Source organism: Lithobates pipiens, unplaced genomic scaffold (genome assembly GCF_037356315.1).
Source record: "Lithobates pipiens isolate NorthernLeopardFrog02 unplaced genomic scaffold, aLitPip1_a1.2 Scaffold_16, whole genome shotgun sequence".
In the NCBI taxonomy this organism is placed as follows: Eukaryota; Metazoa; Chordata; class Amphibia; order Anura; family Ranidae; genus Lithobates; species Lithobates pipiens.
In genome coordinates, this window is record NW_027507748.1 from 445,037,874 (window position 1) to 445,060,665 (window position 22,792).

The following is a 22,792-nucleotide window of genomic DNA, read 5'->3' on the forward strand; positions in this document are numbered from 1 at the left end:
GATACGATGTCCGTGATAGGCGGAACACAGGCTGCTGGGAAATTCAGTGTTCCGCCTATCACAGGCGAAGGCGGAGGCTTTTGAATTTTACAATGGCCGCCGAGGCGCCGACGAAGAGGGCACGGGACGGAGGCAAGGCAAGGCACGGCACGGGACGGAGGCAAGGCAAGGCAAGGCACGACACGGGACGGAGGCAAGGCACGGCGGCAAGGCACGGCACGGGACGGAGGCAAGGAGGCAAGGCACGGGACGGAGGCTCGGGACAAAGGCTCGGGACACAGGTAGGCTGGACACACACACACACACACACACACACACACACACACACACACACACACACGGATGGATGGATGGAGACACACACACACACAGGGATGGATGGATGGATGGATGGAGACACACACACACAGGGATGGATGGATGGATGGACACACACAGGGATGGATGGACGGACACACAGGGATGGACGGACACACAGGGATGGACGGACACACAGGGATGGACGGACACACAGGGATGGACGGACACACAGGGATGGACGGACACACACACAGGGATGGACAGGCATGTCTCACCCTCGGCTTATACACGAGTCAATAAGTTTGCCAGTTTTTTTGGGGGTAAATTGGGGGCCTCGGCTTATATTCGGGTCGGCCTATACTCGAGTATATACGGTAATTTACCAGGACATGCACTTATTTTATTATTATTATTATTATTCAGGATTTATATTGTAAAAAACAGTTTGTGCAGTGCTTTACAATATGAGGGCAGACAATACACTTACAATACAAATCAATACAGGAGGGATCAGAGGGCCCTGCTCATTAGAGCTTACAATCTAGAAGGGAGGGTCAAGTTGAAACAAAAGGTAATAACTGTGAGGGATGAGCTGATGGAGAAAATGAAAATACAGTTAGGTGTGGGTAGGGTAGGCTTCTTTGAAGAGAAGTGTTTTCAGGGATTGTCTAAAAGCTAATAAAGTTATAATATAATAATAAAAAATTCTACTACTTAACCCATTAATTTCAACATGTATAAGCACTATTTAACATTGTCGTCTCCTGTTCCATGTTTCTTCTCATTTTAAATTATTTGTTGAAAAAAAAAAATATTATAAGGCACATATATACATTATTATCTGAAAAGATTTACTGTTAAAAATATGTGGTTTAGGGTATATCTGTTCTATTTTAAATTACTGATGCATTATGAGAAAAATTAAATGTATGCAATGAAATTATATTTCTTTTGTAAATAACAACTAACATGCTTTGTACCAAAAATTGAATTTTAATGTTGCAGTAAATAGAAAAAGCAGCAGAATAAAATGTTTTCCCCACAGTAATGGTACTTGTGTTCAAAATATTACTGATCCAACTTCAAAAGAAATGTTTTTTTTCAGATTCTTGCTCTTTTTTTCCCCCCCACTTATGGACCGCCCACCGCAGTTTTACGGCAGCGGTTTGAAGGAGGATCTCGTCGTTATGGCTGCAGCTTACTGCCATAACCCAGGTATCTCCTTCTTCAGCAGGCGGTCTGCTACAAGATAAAAGTGGTCCCTCTGGCGGATTTGCCGCAAGATCACTTTTATCGGTGGCGGAAGAGGAGCCCCCCTCCTGCTGCGATCCGACGCCCTCCGCCGCTTACTGGAGCTGTTGGCTGCGTCGGAGGCGATCGCGTCCTGCTGCTAGCTCAGTATGGAGACGAATGAGGGGAAGATGGCTCCCACCCGTCTCCATACAATTGCTGGGCGGAAGTGACGTTAAAATGTCACTTCCGCCCATAGCTCTTAAAGGAACAATTTTTTTAACGATTTTTTTAAATTACAATTTTTTTTTTTATTGCATTTTAGTCTAAATATGAGATCTGATTACTTTCTGACCTCAGATCTCATATTTAAGAGGACCTGCCATGTTTTTTTCTATTACAAGGGATGTTTACATTCCTTGTAATAGGAATAAAAGTGACATTTTTTTTTTTTTTTTTAAACAGTGTAAAAATAAAAGGTAAAATAAATAATAATAATACATTATTTTCTAAACGTGCCCAGTCCCGCCGGGCTCGGGCGCAGAAGCGAACGTATACGTGCGTAGCGCCCGCATATGAAAATGGTGTTCAAACAACACATGTGAGTTATCGCCGCGATCGGTAGAGTGAGAGCAATAATTCTTGCCCTGGACCTCACTGGATAACGGGTGCAATGTCAGGCTCCTGCATACTCTCCCTCCTCTGTACAGGCTTTCAGTTATAAAGCTAGAGGAAGTGTGACTATACTACAAGTACTCTTATCAGCGTACTCATAGTCCTTTGAGAACTGCAAGCTGCATGCCGTGGTGGAAGACGGGACTTGTAGTTCATTCAGTCATTCATAGATAGATCTCTGTAAATAGGGCTGGCGCTACCTATAGGCAAGGTAGGCGTCGGCCTTGAGTGCACATTAGTCAGGGGCACTGCCAGGGGCATGGTGTGGGGGGGCAGGCGGGTTCCAGGAGATCCGGGAGTCTAGGCAACCTTGTGGTGCGGTCGGCTGTGCATCCATCTCCCCACTACAGGTGTTTAGCGAGGGTCGGAGGCAGGGGTGGCCTGACCCATTGGGTCATGGAGTCCAGGTATGGTGGTGGGGAGCAGGCAGCAAAGGCCTCAGAGTGAAAGCAGGATGACGGCACACAGCTCCGAGTACCATCTCCACTCAGTGAGTGGGCGGCCTCACAGACGGAGGCCGCGGGGAAGTTGAGCAGCAAGGGCAGCCCGGAGGATAGGCTCACAGGAGGCTCAGAAGAGGAGGAGATGCAGGAGGCGCAGGCAGTCAGGGGCCACTACTCAGGACAGTCCAGCTATCACACTAAGTGGATCTGCTGGAAGGAGTGCAGCACAGCACCCCCATCGTCATCAGAATGAGAATGGTCATTATCCAGTTAAACTCCACCCACTGCATATATACTGGAGTCAGACACCTCAGCACAGAGTGTGAAAAGGTCAATTTCTGGATTGTGTACTCGCTGGGCTCAGTCTTAAGATAGATCTGGAACCCGGATAAGGAAGGAAAAAACCAATCGCACTTGACAATGGCACTCGGATCTGGGTCCCAACGTTTTCAATCCTGCAAAGGCAAATGACAATTAATTTTTGGGTTTGCTGAACGAGATACCGATTTATGTGAACGCTGCCTTTCACTGTGGTTAGCTGATCTATGAACACAAGTTGTAAGGAGGAGGATACTGAGGATTTGCATACAAGGCTTTGATTAAGCTTCCATCTGGTAAGCGCACTCACTTCTTGGTGACGGGCACTTGTGTGCATTTTTTTGAGTGGAATCACCGTGGTGTTCTGATAAGGATCGCAACTGAGGATTTCTTATGGACTTTTGATGAACTTTGTTCGTTCCTCTCCAGTTGGGAAATCACAATATTCGTTAGGGTTGCTAATATAAACTGTTTTCTTTGTTGGCGCAGCTTTTAAAAAAATTTCTATTTTTTTTTATATCCAAAAGGATGTGGGCGCTGACACACTGCTAGTTATTATACAAATGCTGGTAGTAGTTGCCAACATGTATGTGTACAAAAGCCTGTTTGCACATTATAGGAAAGCAGGCTAAGGGCTCGCAGAGGCTAAACCTCACAAAGCTATAGACCCGCGATGTATAGCATGGATAGAACTCCTAGCATCCAATTAGCATGTGCAAACAGACTTTTGTACACATACATGCTGGCAACTACTACCAGCATTTGTATAATAACTAGTATCCATGTGCATTATAGCTTGCTTACTATTTCTGCAAATGAATACTATGATTTTTATGCTCCTGAAGAAGCGTATCTCTACACCCAACATGTCGAGCGACTAAATGCATACCTTGTGGCCGGACTCATACCCTGACCCACAGTTTTCTTATACTCACATCTGTATGTGGAGACTATTACAGGAATTTCCATTTACTGTCCTTTCGATGTAGCTATGTATTTTGATGTATTTGATGTGTATAATTTCTAGCTCCATAGAATTTTATATGTATTTATATGCAATTATGTTTCTTATCTATGTACTAAATAAAATGGAATTATTTTTATATGGTTTACCAGTGAGCCTTTAAAGTCCAATCTTTTTGTTTTCAGTTCTTTTTAAGAACATGGAGATCGTCTGTTCCTAGTAATCAGGAACAGCAATCTCTGTGTCTTCCTGTCAGTAGGTCCCCCACACAGAAACACGCAGGGAACACATTTAACCCTTTGATTGCCCCTGTGGTTAACCCCTTCCCTGCCAGTGTCATTTATGCAATGATCGGTGCATTTTTGTTTTTTGCACTGATCACTGTATTGGTGTCACTGGTCCCCAAAAAGTGTCACTGATGCCACATACACACGATCGGACTATCTGGCTGACTTAATCTGGCAGACAAACTGCCAGACTTTTCAGCTGAGTTCCGCCGGACTTTCCGAACGAGCGGACCTGCCCACACACGACCGGACTAGGTCTGGCGGACAACCCGCCGGACTATGACGGGAGTCCGCTGGACTTTTGAAATGAACGGACTTGCCCACACACGGAGAAAAGTCCGTTCATTTTGAACGTGGCTCCAGGTACACGGGACTAGCGCAGGAAGTGAATGTCGCTGCCTCCATCAGCGAGATTGACACCTCACTAGCCCCGTTGTCTGGTATGGATTTAAAGGGGAAGCCCTATGCCAAAAAAAACTGCGTGGGGGTCCCTCCAAAGTCCATAGTAGACCCATATCTAAGCACGCAGCCCGGCTGGTCAGGAAAGGGGGTGGGGACGAGCGAGCGCCCCCCCCCCCTCCTGAGCCATACCAGGCCCCCCCAAAGCACCTTGTCCCCATGTTGATGAGGACAAGGGCCTCTTCCAGACAACCCTGGCCATTGGTTGTCGGGGTCTGCAGACTGGGGGCTTATCGAAATCCGGGAGCCCCCTTTAATAAGGGGGCCCCCAGATACCGGCCCCCCACCCTATGTGAATGAGTATGGGGTACGATATACCCTTACCCATACACCTGGTGAAAAAAAGTGTAAATAAAAAAAAACACAAGTTTTTAAAATAATTTATTAGACAGCTCCGGTCTTCTCTTCTTCCGTCTTGGGGGGTCTTCTCACCAGACTCCTCCGCTGTCTTCTGCTTGCTCTTTTACTAGTGGAGGAACCTGGCTTTCTTTTTCGTCGCCGCCGTCCGGGGGTCTTCTTTCGACTTCGGGGGTCTTGTCCCGCTCTTTGGTTCTTCTTGCCGGGCCTCCGCTATCTTCTTATAGCTCTTTTACTAGCGTTGGCCCGGTCTTCTTCTTCTTCTGAGGTCACGGGTGATGTCACATGGTGACCCCACCCCCTTATGATGTCACAGTCCCAGCATCCTCTGGGTCTGCGACATCATAAGGGGCGGGGGTCAACATGTGACATCACTCGGTGACCCCGCCCCTTGGCCCTATATAAGTTGCGTTGTGTCAACATCGCAAGGAAGAAGAGAAGAAGCTGGCGGCAGCAGAAGACCCGGCCAACGCTAGTTATAGCGGAGGCCCGGCCAGAAGAACCGAAGAGCGGGACAAGACCCCGAAGTCGGAAGAAGACCCCCGGGCGGCGACGACAAAGAAAGCCAGGCTACGGGAGGCGTGTCCGGATGTAAGTGAGAGCAGACGTGTGTTTGGGGAGCTCCGGCCGTCTGAATTCTAATCCTGTGCCATCCTGTGAATCTAGAGGCCCAAACGGAGCGATTTGTCGGCCAGAGGGACTACTGCCCTACTGCACTGCATCCTCAGGGGCAATTGTGGAGCGGTGGGACCGTGGAGCCCGGGATACGGCTGCTCATCCTCCTCGTGCCTGACGCCATCTTCCCGGCCTGTGCGGGGCAATTGGGTCTGATCCGGGGCCTGTGGGAGAGGTAAGAGGCTCCTCTCCATCCATCCACCACCCCCTTGTGCCCCTGGGCTGTCCTGTTCTTCCGCGGAACGCCGGCGCTGATTTTCGGGCCTGAGGCCTAGCGCGGCCTAGTGAAGCCTGCCACGGACCGGACTTTCCTAGACGGCCGGCCGGCAGGGGAGCGCCGCGATCGGCCAGCGGAGCGGCGGAGACGGCTGTCGGCCGGTGGGGGACTGTCACCTACCTGACCATCCTAGCTGGAGCTAGTGGGGGGCTGTGGAACCACCATAGCTGCCCTGGCCTGGTGCGGCCTAACACAGCCTGGGAGTCACTTGCAGCCCTTTTCCCAGTGGCTGGAGGGGGAGTGAGGTGGTCGGCCTGACCCCTGCAATTTGGTCACAGCTCTCTTCAGCTCTTGCTGGACACTGTTACCCCTTTTAGGGGGGGCCGTTCTGGTGCACAGACTGAGGGCCCGACAACTATTCTTCTCTGACAGACAGTGCATCCATCCATCCAGCTCCCTGGGCCCTGCCATATAGTGTCACTGACTGTGCCTTGCTGCCAAAGGATTGCAACTGTGAGGAGCGGAGGCTCACGGACGTCTACAGCCCAAATCCCCTTCATGGGCCCTAAGCACCGGCCTAAGAGCTCTTCTGCACTGAGCTGTCCTGCTCCTGATCCGCCCGCTCAGCCAGATCCCTCTCTTATTGGGAGAGTGCAGTCGCTGCTTGCGGAACTAGCCATGGAGTCCGGTTCTTCCTCTTACTCCCAGGACGGTACTGCGGTGATCCTAGCTGCTATTGAACAAAGTAAAACCTCTATACTGGTACGAATAGACCACCTTGCAGCAGAATGTAATCTCATTAGAAATTACCTGGATAAGATCAGGGGCAGGCTGACTGAATCAGAATCACGAATCTCTGCAGCTGAGGACCTCACAGCTACCCATACCAACAACATAGCGGACCTGCAACGCACGGTACAATTGCTCGTCGCTAAAGCTGATGATGCGGAGAACAGAGCAAGACGCAACAATATCCGTGTCTTAGGTCTGCCGGAGGGTGAGGAGGGTGACCGGCCAGCGGAGTTTGCGGAAGACTTTTTCAAGAAGCTGTTGAGCCTCGCGGAAGTTTCCCCGACGTATGTTGTTGAGCGTGCTCATCGTGTCCCTACAGGACGTTACATCCCCGGGGCAAATCCCCGACCCTTCTTGGTCCGCTTCTTGAATTTTAGGGATCGGGACAGGATCCTTTCGGCAGCTCGTAAACACCCTTCTCTACCATATGGAAACTCCTCAATCCTACTGTTCCCGGACTTCTCGGCAGACTTGCAGCGCAAGAGAAAGTCCTTTTAATGATGTTCGCAGGCACCTACGGGAAAAGGATATTAAATACAGCATGTTATACCCCAGCCGCCTTCGGGTGCCTTTATAATGGATCGGTGAAGTTCTTTGACACGCCTGAGAAAGCAAATGACTGGCTGATCGCTCTACGTTAATCTTTTACCGCTATCCCTACGTTGACGGGGGGTACTGCTTGCCTGGATTATTATCCTGATATGGGCTCCCTGACTTTTTGTGTTTGCTAGCTGTTTGTTGCTACTGTTGCTGCGGGACTCACAGGATACTACTTACCCACTGGATGGGCGGGCGCACCTTCGTCCTCAATGCCAGCGGATGACGTACTGACCTCCACCTTTCGTAGGGCATTTGAGGTGCCTTGCCATCGCTCAAGTTGATCCTTCCTGAATCTGCATTGTGTTTTTTTTTTTTTTTTTGCCATAGGTTTTGTCCTTTTAGCTACTTCCTTTTCACGTGGAGCTCCCCAGATACAGGACACTTAAGGACTTATTAGTTCTTCCCCCTCATCACAGGAGGGTTTTTTTGCCTTGACGAGGAGTAAGCGGCTTAGAGGGGCCGCGGCTTCGGAACTTTTTTTTGTTAAAAGTCTGGAGGTTTAAGTTTTGGTTAGGTTTTGGGTATTAAACTGGCCATGTTTTTTAGTGCCCATTTGTTTTTTAGTTTCCCAATTAGGGCACTCCTGGCCGGTAGGGAGTTGCGGGTTATCTTTTTTCTTTTTCTTCTTTTTTGTTGTTTTAATAATCTCTTCTTTTTTTCTTTTTTCACTGTGCACTCTGAATCCACTGATTATCGCATCTGTTTTGTATGTTATACTTCCAGGTATCATGCTCACTGGCAGGTTAAGGGGACATTGTGCAGGTATTGCTATGCTATAACATGTTACCAACTGTTTCAATGGATTTGAGACTGGTGTCTTGGAATGTTCGGGGTCTTAATGATAAGGTTAAGAGGGCCTTGATGTTTAAATACCTGAATAGTCATAGACCCCATGTCCTTTTTCTCCAGGAGACTCACCTTCTGGGGAATAAAATACTGGCACTGCGCAGGCCTTGGGTGAGACAAGCATTCCATGCTACGTATTCTAGTTATGCGAGGGGTGTGGCCATCTTGCTAAGTAAGTCTCTAGCTTATAAGGTTGTTCGCCTGCACAATGATCAAGGAGGCAGATTCATTATCCTGTTTTTAGAGATTAGCCAGGTGGTCTATGCTTTCGTCAATGTATACCTGCCCCCCCCCCCCCCGCCCTTCCATCCACAGATCTTGTATAGGATTAGTGAACTGCTGGCTCCCCTCCAATTCTCCAGGTTGTATATAGCAGGAGATTTTAATTCCATCTTGGATCCATCCCTGGATTCGTCCAACCCAAATAGGGTATATTCACCAGAGCTACTGCAATGGGCTAAAACTTTTGATTATACTGCGATCTGGAGATGGAAGCATGCTGATGCTAGGGCCTACTCTTTCCACTCTTCCACACATAAATCGGGCTCCAGGATAGACATGGCCTTCGGCAACTCTGGGGCCCTGACGTCGGTGAGGGGGGCACTGTATTTGCCTGCAGGTCTCTCTGACCACGCACCTTTGGAGGTGACCTTACAGTTGTCGAACGCCAGGGGTAATGCCTGTTGGCGCCTGGCGCCCAAATGGGTGCAGGACTTGCGGGTGAGGGAGGAGGTCGCTCCTAAACTGCAACAATACTGGGAGTTGAACGAAGGTTCTACCTCGGCACAGATGGTTTGGGATGCCTTTAAGGCCAACACCAGAGGAGAATATATTTCGGCTATTAAGGCGATCCGCTCTGAGCTGTCATCCCAGATGTGAACGCTCGAGGGGGGCGAGGCCGAGTCGGCTGAGGCATTTTCAGACTCGCCGACCTTGGAGTGCTTTACTCGGCTGGCTGAGACACGACGGGCCTTGTCCCTTCACCTTGCTGAGGCTACTCATTTAGATTTGAAGTCCTTGGCGGGGAAAATCTTTGAATCTGGGGACAAAAACAGTAAGCTTCTAGCGAATTTAGTGGCTGACTCTAAAATGCAGACAGTGGTTTCGGAGATCCGAGGGTCTGATGGTCAGTTAGTGTCCGCACCTGATCTGATACTTACTGAATTTAGAGCCTTTTATGAAAAGCTGTATGCTGAAGTCCCAGGGGGGTCGGTGGAAGAGCAGAGGGAGTTTCTCTCCTCTCTGGATTTGCCCACTCTATCACATGAGGATTGTGCATTTCTAGACAAGGATTTTACTTTGGAGGAAATAGAGGAGGCAATTTGCTCATTTCCTGGCAGGAAGACACCTGGACCCGATGGCCTACCTGGCGAGTGGTACAGGTTCTATGCCCCACTGGTCGCTCCCAAATTGTTGAAGGTATTCTCTGACAGTAAAACTCAGATGGCACTCCCTCCGTCCATGTATCTAGCACACATAGTGCTTATTCCCAAGCCTGGCAAGGACATCTCCCTCTGTGCTTCCTATAGACCGATTTCCCTGCTAAATTTTGACCTGAAGATTTTGACGAAAATTCTGGCCAACAGGTTACGAACGGTCCTGCCATCCCTGATTGATATAGACCAGACCGGATTTATGCCAGGGAAGTCCACGGACATAAATTTGCGAAGAGTATTTACTCATCTGCAGTTGCCAACCACTGAGTCTTCCACGAGGGTAATAGTGACATTGGATATCGAAAAAGCTTTCGATTCTGTGGCATGGCAGTTTATGTCCCTGGTACTGGAGGTTATGGGTTTTGGAGAGGAATTTCGTAAATGGATTCACGTTTTATATAAGGAGCCCTCGGCACAGATTAAGATAGGTGGCACCTTGTCAGCGCCTTTCGCTGTTCGGAGGGGAACGAGGCAGGGTTGCCCATTATCGCTGGCTCTTTTTGCCCTGGCGATGGAGCCACTTGCGTCGGCCCTCAGGAAGGCGGAGGGGGTTCGTGGGATACGGGTGGGTTCCATACAGGAAAAGGTAGCTTTATATGCAGACGATCTCATACTCTTTTTAAGTGACCCTGCCCAGTCTCTCCAGGAGACGCTGCTCATTCTTTCCCATTTCACTGCTTGTTTCGGGGTTGAAGGTAAATTGGGACAAATCTCAAATCATGTCCGTAGACAGGGGGGCTAAAGCGGCAGCGGATCCTGACCTACCATTAATGTGGACGGACACAATCAAATATTTGGGAATTTATATTTCCTCCTCTACCTCTGATTTTTGTGCCCTTAATCTGGATCCATTGGTGCAGATGATGAGGACTAGACTGAAGGCATGGTCGCATCTCCCTCTCACCTTGATTGGGAGGATTAATTTATTTAAGATTAAGCTTTTGCCTGCTTTCCTCTATGTTCTCAGACATGCTCCAATCTGGATTCCTAAAAAAATATTCTGCATGATCAACTCTATTCTGGTGTCGTTTCTCTGGGGCGCTGGACAGCCGAGGTTTAAGCTGATGGTGTTGCAGAGGCTTTGGGGTGAGGGTGGTTTAGCTTGCCCGGACCTACACTCCTATTATGTGGCGGCCCTTCTGTCCCATGCCCACAATTGGCTGGTTTCAGATGAGTCCAATGCGGCGGTGGTTCTGGAGGCGGCGTGGTTGGGGTCATATGAGGCACTGAGAAACTTAATGTATCGTGGTCTTCGGGCCCCGTTCCCTCTTACTGCTGCAATGCGGGCGGTTGTGAAGGCATGGAACATAGCTAACTCGATGCGCCCAGTACCTTCGGGGCACATCTCTCCGCATAGTCCTCTTTGGTTTAACCCGAATTTACCGGAATTTGGCTCTATTCCTGACCCTAGTGTATGGGCCAGCAAGGGTATCAAATATATTGAGCAACTTTGTTTTGAGGGCAAAATACAGACCTTTGACAGGCTGAAGCAACAGTATGCCTTGCCTAACTCACATTTATTCAGATTCCTACAACTTAACCATGCCTTTCGATCACAATTTGGAAACACCCCAGTGGCGTTCTACACCTTGAGGCTAGAGACTCTGCTCAGGGACGATGATCTGTCTAAACCTCTGTCGGCCATATTTAAGGTTTCGCTCCCAAATGTTCATACCGGCCTCGAAAAATAAAGCTAAATTTTTTCACTTTTTATTCCTATTACAAGGGATGTAAACTATTCCCCAACCGATAAAAGTGATCTCACGGCGAATCCACCATAAAGACCACTCTTATCGGAAAGCGGACTGCAAGCCGAAGAAGAGGATACCAGGGTTATGGCAGCTAGCTGCTGCCATAACAACCATATTCCTCTTCAAAATTAGGACGTATATCGGCATGGGGAGGTCCGTAAGTGGTTAAAGCGGAACTTCGCCCTAATGGGACAGTTCCACTTTATACCCTTCCCCTCCCCCCACCTATTTTGGCACTTTTAGGGGAGGGGAAGCAGGTACCTGGTTTTGACAGGTACCCCCTTCCACTTTTGTTTGTATCACCGTGGCGATCCACTGGAAGTTTTCCCCCTGCCAGCAACCGCCTGGCACATGTCACAGGTTTGAGAAAGTGGGAGTATTCACAAAGCACAGTCGTGGCTCGCAGATGGGCAGTGGGCAGCTGACTGTAAAGCCACAAGGAGTCACAGCTGGCTGCCAACAGTAAACATGTTGGCATCTGAGTGCCAAAGACCGGTTCAGGGATGAGCACAGCGCGGGATCCCTGGACAGGTAAGTGTGCTTTTATTCAAAAAAAAATATTTTTTTGTACAAAGGCTGAAGAACCGCTTTAAGGGCAATCGTATTTGCATGTTATATCTAAATAAATGATGAAGACGGTATACATCCTTTTAAACAAAATGTGTGTTAGAGATACATACTTCTTATTTTTATATAGCGAATACAGTGTACAGTGCAGTCTTGTGTTTTACATTTTTATTATGTCTATTAAGGGGGAAGAGAGATGTTTGGAGATGGTAAAGAGAATGGGGCTGCTATGTGCCTGCAGAGTATGCCGTCTGGAGACTGCATGTCTCTGCACATGTCATGTTATATACAGGCCACTGATTTTCTATGTGACATATAGCAGAGGCTCCCTGTAGACTGTTCAATGCATTCTTTTAAACCTTTTTTTTATGTTTTAGCTATTGCTACAAATAAAAGGTGTTCAGAAAGATACACACTGGTAATCACACAAATTCATTAAATGTTAGTTTTTCAAAGTTCCAGCTACATGTGTTTTACATTTTGGATAGAATGGGGGAGGTTTAGAACACTTGTCATATATTTTTTTTAATTTTGTTAAGATCCCCGCTAGGGAAAGTTTTTCTTGCCTCCTTTCCCATGTGCTCAAAAATGTGTGGGGAATCTCCAATCAGTAGTGTTAATAAACCCAGGACCCTGCATTCACTATATCTGGTCTCCCACAGTACACAGAACATGGAAATGCAATTATTTTAGTGAATATAAACGGCTAAATAATTATTTTCTCATCAGCAGTATATAGCAGTCTTTTGACATCTATCAGTGTTTGGTTAAAGCTTGTAGGAGGAGTTTTCATTCTGCTCTGCTCATCACATGCATCCTCCCAGAAACAAAAACAAAAAACACTCTAGTAATACAAACCAAATTGTGCATGTGCAGAGTGCCCCCCACGACTCTGTACTATCAGGAGATCTTACTATACCCATGGGACCATATAGAAAGTGGGGAGAAATCTCCCCACTTGGGACAGATACAAAACTTTACTCTTCTCCACGCTTTGAGGAATCCTCTTTAATGAACCTCATACACACAAAATTGATATTAGCAAAAGATATGTTGGAAAAGCATTTTGCAGAATGATGACCTGACATTCTCAACTGCAGTTCAGCAAATATATCTTGGCCACCTCTCTTACATTGGTGGCTGGTGGGAAGAATTCTTTCTTACGTTGGTAGCTGGTGTGGGGAATGCCCTCTTAGATTGGTGGCTGCTGTAAAAATGCTAACTTAAGGTACATTCACATGAGTGTATTGCTCCAGTACAAATCAGCTTTGCGCTGCTAGCTGTGGCCGCCAAGCCCCTACACTGTAAGGACTGGCTGTCGGCAGCTGTAGCTATTATTGACGGTTTACAGAGCCAGCGATTGCCTGCAGTGGATGCACTTTGTGTGTATGCAGCTGCAATCATGACTGGTTACCCCTGGCTGCACAAAAAGCCACGAATAGCTGAAGCCACTGACAGCCTGTAATTACATTGTATGCGCACGGTGGCCACAGCTAGCCGCTTGCAGCCATCAAACTTGGCAGCAGAAATCAGTGAATTCCTACCATTCGCATCACGGCAAAATGCCTGTTTGACTGTACCCTCACAGTGGTGACTGGTGTGGGCAACACCCTCTTACATTGGTGGCCAGTGTAAGAAATGCCCCCTTACATTGGTGGCCAGTAAGAGGATTTCCTATCTTACATTGGTGGCCGGTGTGAGGAATGCACCTTTACAGTGGTGGCTGGTGGAAAGAATGCTGCTTACAATTTACACTGTTTTCTTGGCCGCTCTTATTGCAGTACAAAGACTCTAGAATGCATACTAGTGTTATCTGAGCTTAATTTTAGAGTTGGGAGCCACCCAAAGCCTGATCCTCCTGTTATTTGATGAGGCCTAGGTGTGACCATACATAAGTGATCTAAATTGAATCTCGTTATGTCTAGCCCATTTGTTCCTCCTGAGAAAACATACAAGTCTAATATATGAATCATGACTTATACTTGCTGCCATATTTTGAACTTCCGGTAACATTGCCACTATTCACATTAAGAGAAATGTGCTAATGGAAATATACAGAATGCTGTGACTGACCTGTCCTTCTGAAATTGCTTATAGCCTGGCTGTCCTTCTGTTCCAGGGACTTCAATACTTTGTTTCATGGAGCTGCAATAATTGCAAATGGGGGGATCTTAGTTAATTTTCTGAAAATTTGTTTTGATTGTCAAGAAGCCAGCATTTTCAAACAAAGGTCTGCAATAGCAACATCCATTTTCTTTTTAAATAATATTTATTGCATAAAATACTTTTTTTTTCCTCTCATTTCAGATGAAGCTCAGAAACTGTTCAAAGATTTAACTAATAGAAAATCACTACAAGTGCCAAATATTTACTACCATATGCCTCATTTATTAAACCATGAAGGAAGCCTTCAGCCTGCTGTGCAGGTTGGCCTTGGAAGAACAGGAGGTAGGTACTTCCAAATAAAATGTACAACTCATTGCTAGCTCTATCCATCTGCGAGTTACAAGCCTGCCATAAAGGGGGAAATGATGGATTGAATCTTGTTACATTCAAATCTGTTATGTCATATTTTTCATAATTAGTTATTTTACAGTGATTTTTCACTTTTTATACAGTTGAGAGTATATACAGTAATTGTGAATGGCAGGCTTAGAGATGATGGAGCTCAGCTTACTGGCATCCTCAACAATGAATTTAAAATTTATGGAAAAGATATTTCAGATTTAGCTAGATGCTTGTTGGCTGAATCTCACCCTTTAACCCATGTAGGAAAGTTGGTTAATGTTTTGGTTTACTTAAAGCTCAACTCCAGGAAAAAAATAAGAACTACCATTGCATTTGGGTCCCACCTCCACTTCAAGGGTTAAATCCTTTTTGTTGTCTATGGGAGAAATAAAAAAAAGTTTTACTTGCTGTATATCTTGCTCCCCCCTGGCAGCCAGTGCTTTCTTCTCTCTTTTGATGCTTCAGGCCCTGGACTTCCTCACTTACAATGCAGAACTGCTGATACTGCAATGTACCTGAGGGTGCAACTTCCGAAACAGGGAAGAGAAGCTGCTTCAGGGGACTGATCACACGGAAGAGAGGAGCCTGTGGAAGCGAGTGTTAAAATAGCGTAAAAATTAAACATCACCAAGTATAAATACTGTAGCTCAGCCATTCTCAACCAGGGTTCCTTCAGAGGTGGCTAGGGGTTCCTTGAGCTGTGGTTGATTTACCTCCTGTTTGATGGTGCCTACATAGATCTGAGCCAATGCCATTTGGAGGAGCCAGTGGTATGACACCAATGATCTTTATAGCTCTCTGTAAAGGGGGCCATTCTTACCACCACTGTAAAAAAGGGCTTTCTTCTCACTGAACACCAAAGTAAGGGGCATTGTTCCCACTGACCCCCAATTAATGAGTTTATCAGGGGTTCCCCGAGACCTGAAAATTATTTTAAGGGTTCTTCTGGGGTAAAAAGGTTGAGAAAGGCTGCTGTAGCTGATGACTTTTAATAAAAGGATACTTACCTGTCCAGGGATCCAGCAATGTCCTTTCCCAGGCCGGTTCTTCGCCAGTCTCCGGCTCCAACACTGGGGGACCCAAAGAAGCTGGCTGCTTCCTACTGCGCATGTGGGAAGCTGGCTGCTTCCTACTGCGCATGCGTGAGCCTCACTGCGCTTTGTGAAGCCCTGAAGGTCCTGAAGCCTTCTGGGACTTTTAAAATCTCTCAGAAGGCTACAGGCAAAGAAAGATGGCAGCAGGTTGATATTAAAACTAGGTACCTTCTCCCCAAAAATAATTTGAATGTACTAAATGTAGTGTAGGAGGAGGATGTTGGCAGTTTTGTAACACTCAATTCCCATTAAAAAAAAATTCTAGGGGAGGAGGGCATGAAGCAGAACTTTCCCTTTTAGGGAGCTTAGCTTTCAAGCGGTTGTAAAGGCACAAGGTTTTTTAACTTTATGCATGAAGGTAAAACACCTTCTGTTTGCAGCCCCCTTTAATACTTACCTGAGCCCCCTCTTGATCCACCAATGTCAACGAGAACCTTAGCAATTCGGGGACTCGCACTCCTGATGGGCTTTTGGTAACAGCTGAAGCCATTGGCTCCTGCTCTGTCAGTCATAGACAGTGAGCCAATCAGGAGAGGGAAGGGGTGGGGCCAAGCCACGGCTCCGTGTGTGAATGAACACACAGAGCTGCGGTTCAGAAGCGCACCTGTTTGGGTGCACCCACAGCAAGTTGCTTGCTGTGGGGGCACCCAGAAGGAGGAAGGAGCCAGGAGCCCCGGCAATGTACATGAGAATAGGAGGATCTGGGCTGCTCTCTTCAAAACCATTACACAGTGCAAGTAAGTATACCATGTTTGTTATTTTAATGTAAAAAACAAAACAAAAACAAGGGTTTAGTAACACTTTAAGCCCCTGTTCACACCAGTGCGACTTGCCATGCGATCTGACAGATCAAAGTTGCATGACAAGCGGCATTCTATTTCTGGCTATGGAACTGTTCTTATCAGTGTGACTCCAATTTGCACTGATTTTGAAAAGGTTCCTGCACAAGTCGCACAGATGTTGGCTGATGTAGGGCGATTTCAAAGCCATGTTCAGTGTGAACTGGGTGTAACCCATGTTTCAAAAAGGTATCTGTAAAAACGTTTCCTCTATAAGAAAATACAATAGGATTGATTTACTATAGGAGTAGAGCATGTTACTTTGCAAAGTGAATTTTGACCAAACGTGGTGAATGAGTGAAAACACTCTTTGCATTGAATATCCAAAAGTTGCAACCAAAATAAAAAAAATAAAAACTCACACATGAGTAGATGATTGAAGTCTACACAGCATTATCTCATTTATTAGACTAAAAGAAAATTCACTTGGCAAAGTGAACATGCCTGACACATAAGTTCTTTAAAACTGGCAAGCAGGAAAACCCAAAGGTGAAATACATATAAGCCCTTGTACACACGGTCGGACATTCTGACAACCAAATCCATTGGATGACGTTATTTAGTTACGATGGGACTACGTTCAGGCTAGTAGCCAATAGCTTTGGTCTAGGAATTTGATCTGAGCATGCGTGGCACTTTGTCGGTAGGAGTAGGCTACACATGATCGGAGTATGTCCGATCGGAGCATTTTGTCGGAAAATTTTACGGACAAGTTGGAAAACTTGGACCGTCGGATACTCCGATGGAAACAGTCCGATGGAGACCACACACAGTCGGATTATCCGACAAAACGGTCCGATAGGACACATTCCGTCGGAATCTCCAGCCGTGTGTACAAGGGCTTAGAGATGTTATACCTCCTAAACAATTTGGATTTCTGTCCATCCAGTCTAGTCCATCCACAGCTAGGTGGATAACACCAGTTTCAATGTTAAACTGGAACGTTGGTCAGAAAATGAAGTCCTGCTAGATCACTTCAGGCTGGCCCCTTTTGCAGGAATAGCCATGTAAAACATTATAAATAAGTGTCTATACTGTTTAAAATCCAGTAACACACTGTCGCACCCTGCTCTGCACATGCTCAGTTGCTCTTCCATTTTTGGCACTGACGAGTTTGTAGCAGCTGATTCCTTGCAGCCAAGGAAGCTTCTTCTGTTTGATCTGCATCTGTGATCAGTTATGACACCAGCCATTTAATGGTTTAACAGTTTGGATGAGGACACAAGCAAATGTGACAGTTGGCATTCCAGGAACGTAACTGTTTATGAAACCATTAACTTGGTGGGTTTAGTTCCGCTTTATGATTTACTGCTGTCCAGGGGCTCTGGGCTTCACCAAGGTAGTGGCCTCCGGCTAGAAGAAGAAACAGGAGCAATGCTGGAGGCAATTTACAGGGCATACCAAAAGCTGATAACTAGTCAAATTCAGGTTAAAAAAATCTAATTATTTAAAAAATAAATGGAATGATTCAAGAATGAATACAATAGTTTCATTAATGCATGTTTTCTATACCTGTTTGATGTTCAGCTACGTCTATTTATTTTGTTTTGCTAGTGTCGATAGTAATGGGGATCCCTACTGTAAAGAGGGAAGTTAAGTCTTACTTGACTGAGACGCTACATTCCCTGATTGATAAATTGTCTCCAGAGGAAAAACTTGACTGTGTTATAATAGTCTTCATTGGAGAGGTAAGATCTTATTGATGTCTGTTTAACAGTAGATAAAAGGTGTGTTTTAAAAGATGCATATGTCGCTAAATAATCTTGTTTCAGAACTCTCTGAAATAGTGTGGAAATTATTACATTCATGCTTGATAAGTAGCAGTAATAGTAAAATTAGCATTTAGATGCAAACCCTTAGGGCCCGTTCACGTGAGGGGCGTTGAACTGTGTTGATCTGCCAGTTCAACACAAGAGCATATAGTATAAAATTCTATATGTGCCCTGTTCACACAATAGTGGTGTGTGGAGCGTGAAAATACAGCATGTATGCATTGCTACACATTGCAGCACACACCACTGCTGGTCAACACATTGCAAAGTTGTATTTTTGAATAAAGTTAAAGAGATTTTGCTTTGCAAAACACTGTGTATCATAAACTGTTCCTTTTTTTTTTATATAAAATATTTGTTTTCACCTCTTTAATCCTGTGTTGCTTCTGGATGGTGATGATCACCTGCAGTCTGTTTGCAACCATGTCCTGTCTATATACTGTACATGTACCCTAGAGATAGCTGCATGGCATTCCTCAGAGAGAATTTCCTAATGGTGGCAACATTCATGTTTTCATCACAAATCCAAAGAATAATTTATGTCTCATTTGAAGAAGTATAGCCAACGCTATTTTGACTATACTTCTCCTGTAGGTCGTAGAAGTAAAGTTAGTTCTGCACTCCTGTGACCCATTTTCAGCCGACAGAGTGCTAATGTCTGCTGTTGACTGACATCACTCTCTGAAGGCTCTGAAGAGATCCTGACCATATGGTCGGACTCCACCCAGGTGCCTGGACCAGCACCAGGCTCAGCCTCTCAGAAAGCCGCAGAGAGCTTGAGCCTGTCCTTTCCACCCCCTGCACAGCCCAGCGCTTCAGTGAGAGCTGGAGGGGCATAGCAGAGAGCCACTGACTGTCACGGCTTTCTACTCAGAGCGGAGGGGAAGAGCTGAGCGATCAGCGGTATTTGATCGCTCAGTTCCTACTGCAGGGCCGGCGAGGGCCCGATGCAGCATCGGATCAGAACTGCATCCACCTAGGTGAATATAAATTTTATTTTATTTTTAAAGGCCATACTTCTCCTCTTTTAAAGTGTAATGCATTCAGCTCTTAAAGTGTTTGTTAAACCAAAAAAAAATAATAATAATAAAGATCCTGTTCTTTTAAAGCATGGTATACAGCACAGTGCTTGTGCTGTGTATTTTGGCCCCCTGTATCACCTGAAATACCTTACTGATCCTGCCAGTTTCTACTCTCCCTCTGTACGTTGACCACAATATATTGGGGCTGCTGAGCCCTGACACCATTGTCAGCATATGTGCCTTTGTCATATGCAGCTAACTACATCTCTCCTCTGTCTCTCTATCCTCCTCCCCTCCCTGCCTGTCATCTCTTACTAGCGCTGATCTGCTCCTCTCCCTGCTGCTTCAAAGCGAACTGATCTGTATATAATCCCCTCTGTCATAAAAAGCTGTGTCCTAGTGCCTGTCCTTAAAAAAACGATTTCTACCCGTTTTAAAAGTGTCTCCCAGCGAATACATGACTCCAGGCTCTCAGCTCCTCTCATCCCCTCCTTCCTAGTTGACATCAGCAGGGGAATCTCGTCCCTGCCCACTGGAGACATCAGACGGGGAGAGCTGAGAGCCTGTAGTCAGCTTATCACTGGAAGACACTGCTTTATAAAGCACAGGCAATAGGATGCAGCTTTTTATCTGACATGGGGGATGGTGTAAAGATGAGATGGCTTAACAAACACTTTAACTCCTGTTGTGGACTGACACCACAGCATTTTTGTGGACTGGGTGGTGTCAGCCCTGTCCAGTGGCTTTTGCTAAACTCAACGACACCCACTCTCAGACCTCTTAAACATAAAGAATTATTATTCTGTAGTCCAAGATAAGAACTGGAAGAGCTCTTTAAGATAATTGAGGAAATGTGCAGGGGACTCAACATTTCTGACAAGATCAACAATTTTTTTTTTTTTTTTTTGCATTTATAGGGTTACACCAAATGTTTTCCAATGGTATATTAAACAAATCCAAAGGGAGCAAATAGAGGACTTAATTTTTAGATCTCATATACACTTTAAGTATTGTGGACAGTGCAATGCAAATCCTACTTTTAGCCCTCTATGGTCTAGAGTTCATGCTCAATATAGAAATCTGGAAAACCATGCTTTCTGTGTAGCCGGGTTTAGAGAGTGATGATACAGGATGACCAGTAAGGTTATGGTGAAGGAACCAAAAGTAACCCTAAAGCCCTTCACAAAAATGAAATAAAGGCTGATTATTCTTGTATGGTTTTATCTTCTTTCGGGAAGATGTTGCAAATTGCAACTTTGTTTTCATTAATCTCTAGAAATAGCTTGTTTTGGAATGCTTTAAACTTGATTCATTAGCCATTCTGCACTGTTAGAAATGAAAGTCTTGCCAAAGAACAGACAGTAAAACATGAAGGCTATTAACTTTGTTAGCCAGAAAAACATCCCCTGTGTGCCTCTCTGACGCTAGTGTACGTAGTTCCCAGGGGATGAGACCATTCCCCTGTGCAATGAGGGAACCTTGGTGGCCTAAGGACATTCGCATTGGGCATGGGCATGACTGTTAATGAGGCTTTGCCATGCAGTCAGGGAGGAGGGTTATCTGGCTAATAAATGTATAGACAAACATTTTTGTTTCTCTTAGGCCGGATTTTTACCTTTTTAAAAGATTAAAATTCTCGACAGATTTAGTTTGAAGCAACATAAAGAGCCATACTCTTACTCTTGAGGGCACCAAACCCTGGAAGATCTTTTACTGAATTCTCATTGGGTGCTATTATTTGCTGCATATAGGAGTTGTCACAGTGAACAAGCACTTTGTTGAATAAGGCTGTTTATCTATAAATGAGGAACCGAACATTCTACTACCCTTCAGAGTTGCCAACTGTCAGTACAATTACAAATGCGTAACTTTTGCAGACTGCATGTGCGTAATGAACATTCATGGACAGATGCAAAGATTACAGATTTTACAAACTGTTCGTATATGTACTGACAGTTGGCAACCCTTTAATGTAGTGATTAATGAGTTCACTATTAACACCTGGATAATATATTCTTACTTTGGAGTGCAGCCACCATGGTATATGGCTGCATTTCAGTACTGTACAATTGAAATGCTCAGTAATTAAAGGCTCTGTTTACTGGATTCTGATAGCTGTTTAAAATAATTTTATGCACTGATCGTATTCTATCATTTCATGGTGGTTTGGTGTTTTATAGCTTCTCTACTGGTATGCAGTCTGCATCTATGAAGGACCTAGGCATAGTTTTTTTAATTTTTTTCATTTTGTGTGGCAATTAAAACTCTTGGAAACTGTCCTTCCATGAAACATACTACATATGTTAGCTGGGGTTATCTTGTCTATAACATAGATCAGGGATATGCAATTAGCGGACCTCCAGCTGCTGCAGAACTACAAGTCCCATGAGGCATAGCAAGACTCCGACAGCCACAAGCATGACACCCAGAGGCAGAGGCATGGTGGGACTTGTAGTTTTGCTACAGCTGGAGGTCCGCTAATTGCATATCCCTGACATAGATGGAAGGGGTCCTGTATTCTTCAGAACAATGTAACCGATAAAAGTTCTGCACAGAAGGTTATCGGCTAAATATATTTATGGCAGGATCAGCATGTATTTCCGGTTCTTATTGAACACGTATAGCAAACCTTTTAATTGTTTATTTAAAGTCTATGAATGGAAGATGGGGGAGAAGACAGCGGCACAAGGGACACATGGCATAGATTGTAAGTAATGTCCCTTGTGTCCTTTTTGTTTTTTGTTTTTTTTGGTAAACTAAAGCCTCCTACACACGATTGGATTTTCTCCAGGGAATTGTGTGATGACAGACTGTTGGCCTAAAATCCGATCGTTAGTACGCTCCATCAGACAATTGTTGTCCAACTTTCCACCAACAAATGTTGGAGGACATGCTAGTAAATTTTCGGCGGACAACGGCCTGTTGTCAGATTTTCCTATCATCTGCACACAAGTCCGTCACACAAAAGTCGAAAGTACAAACACGCATGCTCAGAATCAATGCTCACCAAACACGACATTAGCAAAAGGTGCCCAAAGGGTGGCGCTCAAGAGCTGAAATTCCTCGTAGTACATCACTACGTTTGTGTTTGTTGGCCGACAATTGTGTACCATTTGTATGCAAGACAAAATCCAGGCACACGCCCTTCGGACAAAAGTATGACGCTTTGTTGGCCAACAATCTGATGGTGTGTACGAGACTTTAGGCTTTACCAGAAAAAAAGGGAGCAAATAAGTGAAGTTCATTATTGGGGGGTTTCATACACTTTTTCATAAAATAAGGTTATGTAGGAATCTATAGAACTACATGAAATGGGTAGGAAAGATTAAAAGTGGACCATTACTTTTTAGTAGACAAGAAGCTTTTAGAGAAGATGCCTGTTACACAGTATGCACTTATTTTTTGTTAATGACAGTTTTAGTACATTATTGAAGATTACCAACCTATTTAATTTATTGGTACTGTATATTTTATTTCCCCAGACAGACCTTGATTATGTGCACAGCGTGGTTGCAAGCTTACAAAAAGAGTAAGTTTTTTATGAGAATTGTCAACCAGACTATTGTTTTCTGTACTTGTGCAATGATTACTGTAAGTGAATGTTAATGACAGTCCTTGTAATGCTTACTGACATAATTAT

The 22,792-nt window shown here is 45.3% G+C and overlaps 1 protein-coding gene across 1 annotated transcript in view; it reads left to right on the forward strand.

Annotated features, from left to right (window-relative positions):
- MGAT4A (alpha-1,3-mannosyl-glycoprotein 4-beta-N-acetylglucosaminyltransferase A) overlaps positions 1-22,792 on the forward strand; it is a 153,710-nt gene that overhangs the window by 72,712 nt on the left and 58,206 nt on the right. Inside the window, exons 4-6 of the mRNA XM_077482746.1 lie at positions 14,225-14,365; positions 17,913-18,046; positions 22,635-22,681. Of these exons, the coding sequence (XP_077338872.1) occupies positions 14,225-14,365; positions 17,913-18,046; positions 22,635-22,681 (322 nt within the window). The remainder of the gene's footprint in view (positions 1-14,224; positions 14,366-17,912; positions 18,047-22,634; positions 22,682-22,792) is intronic.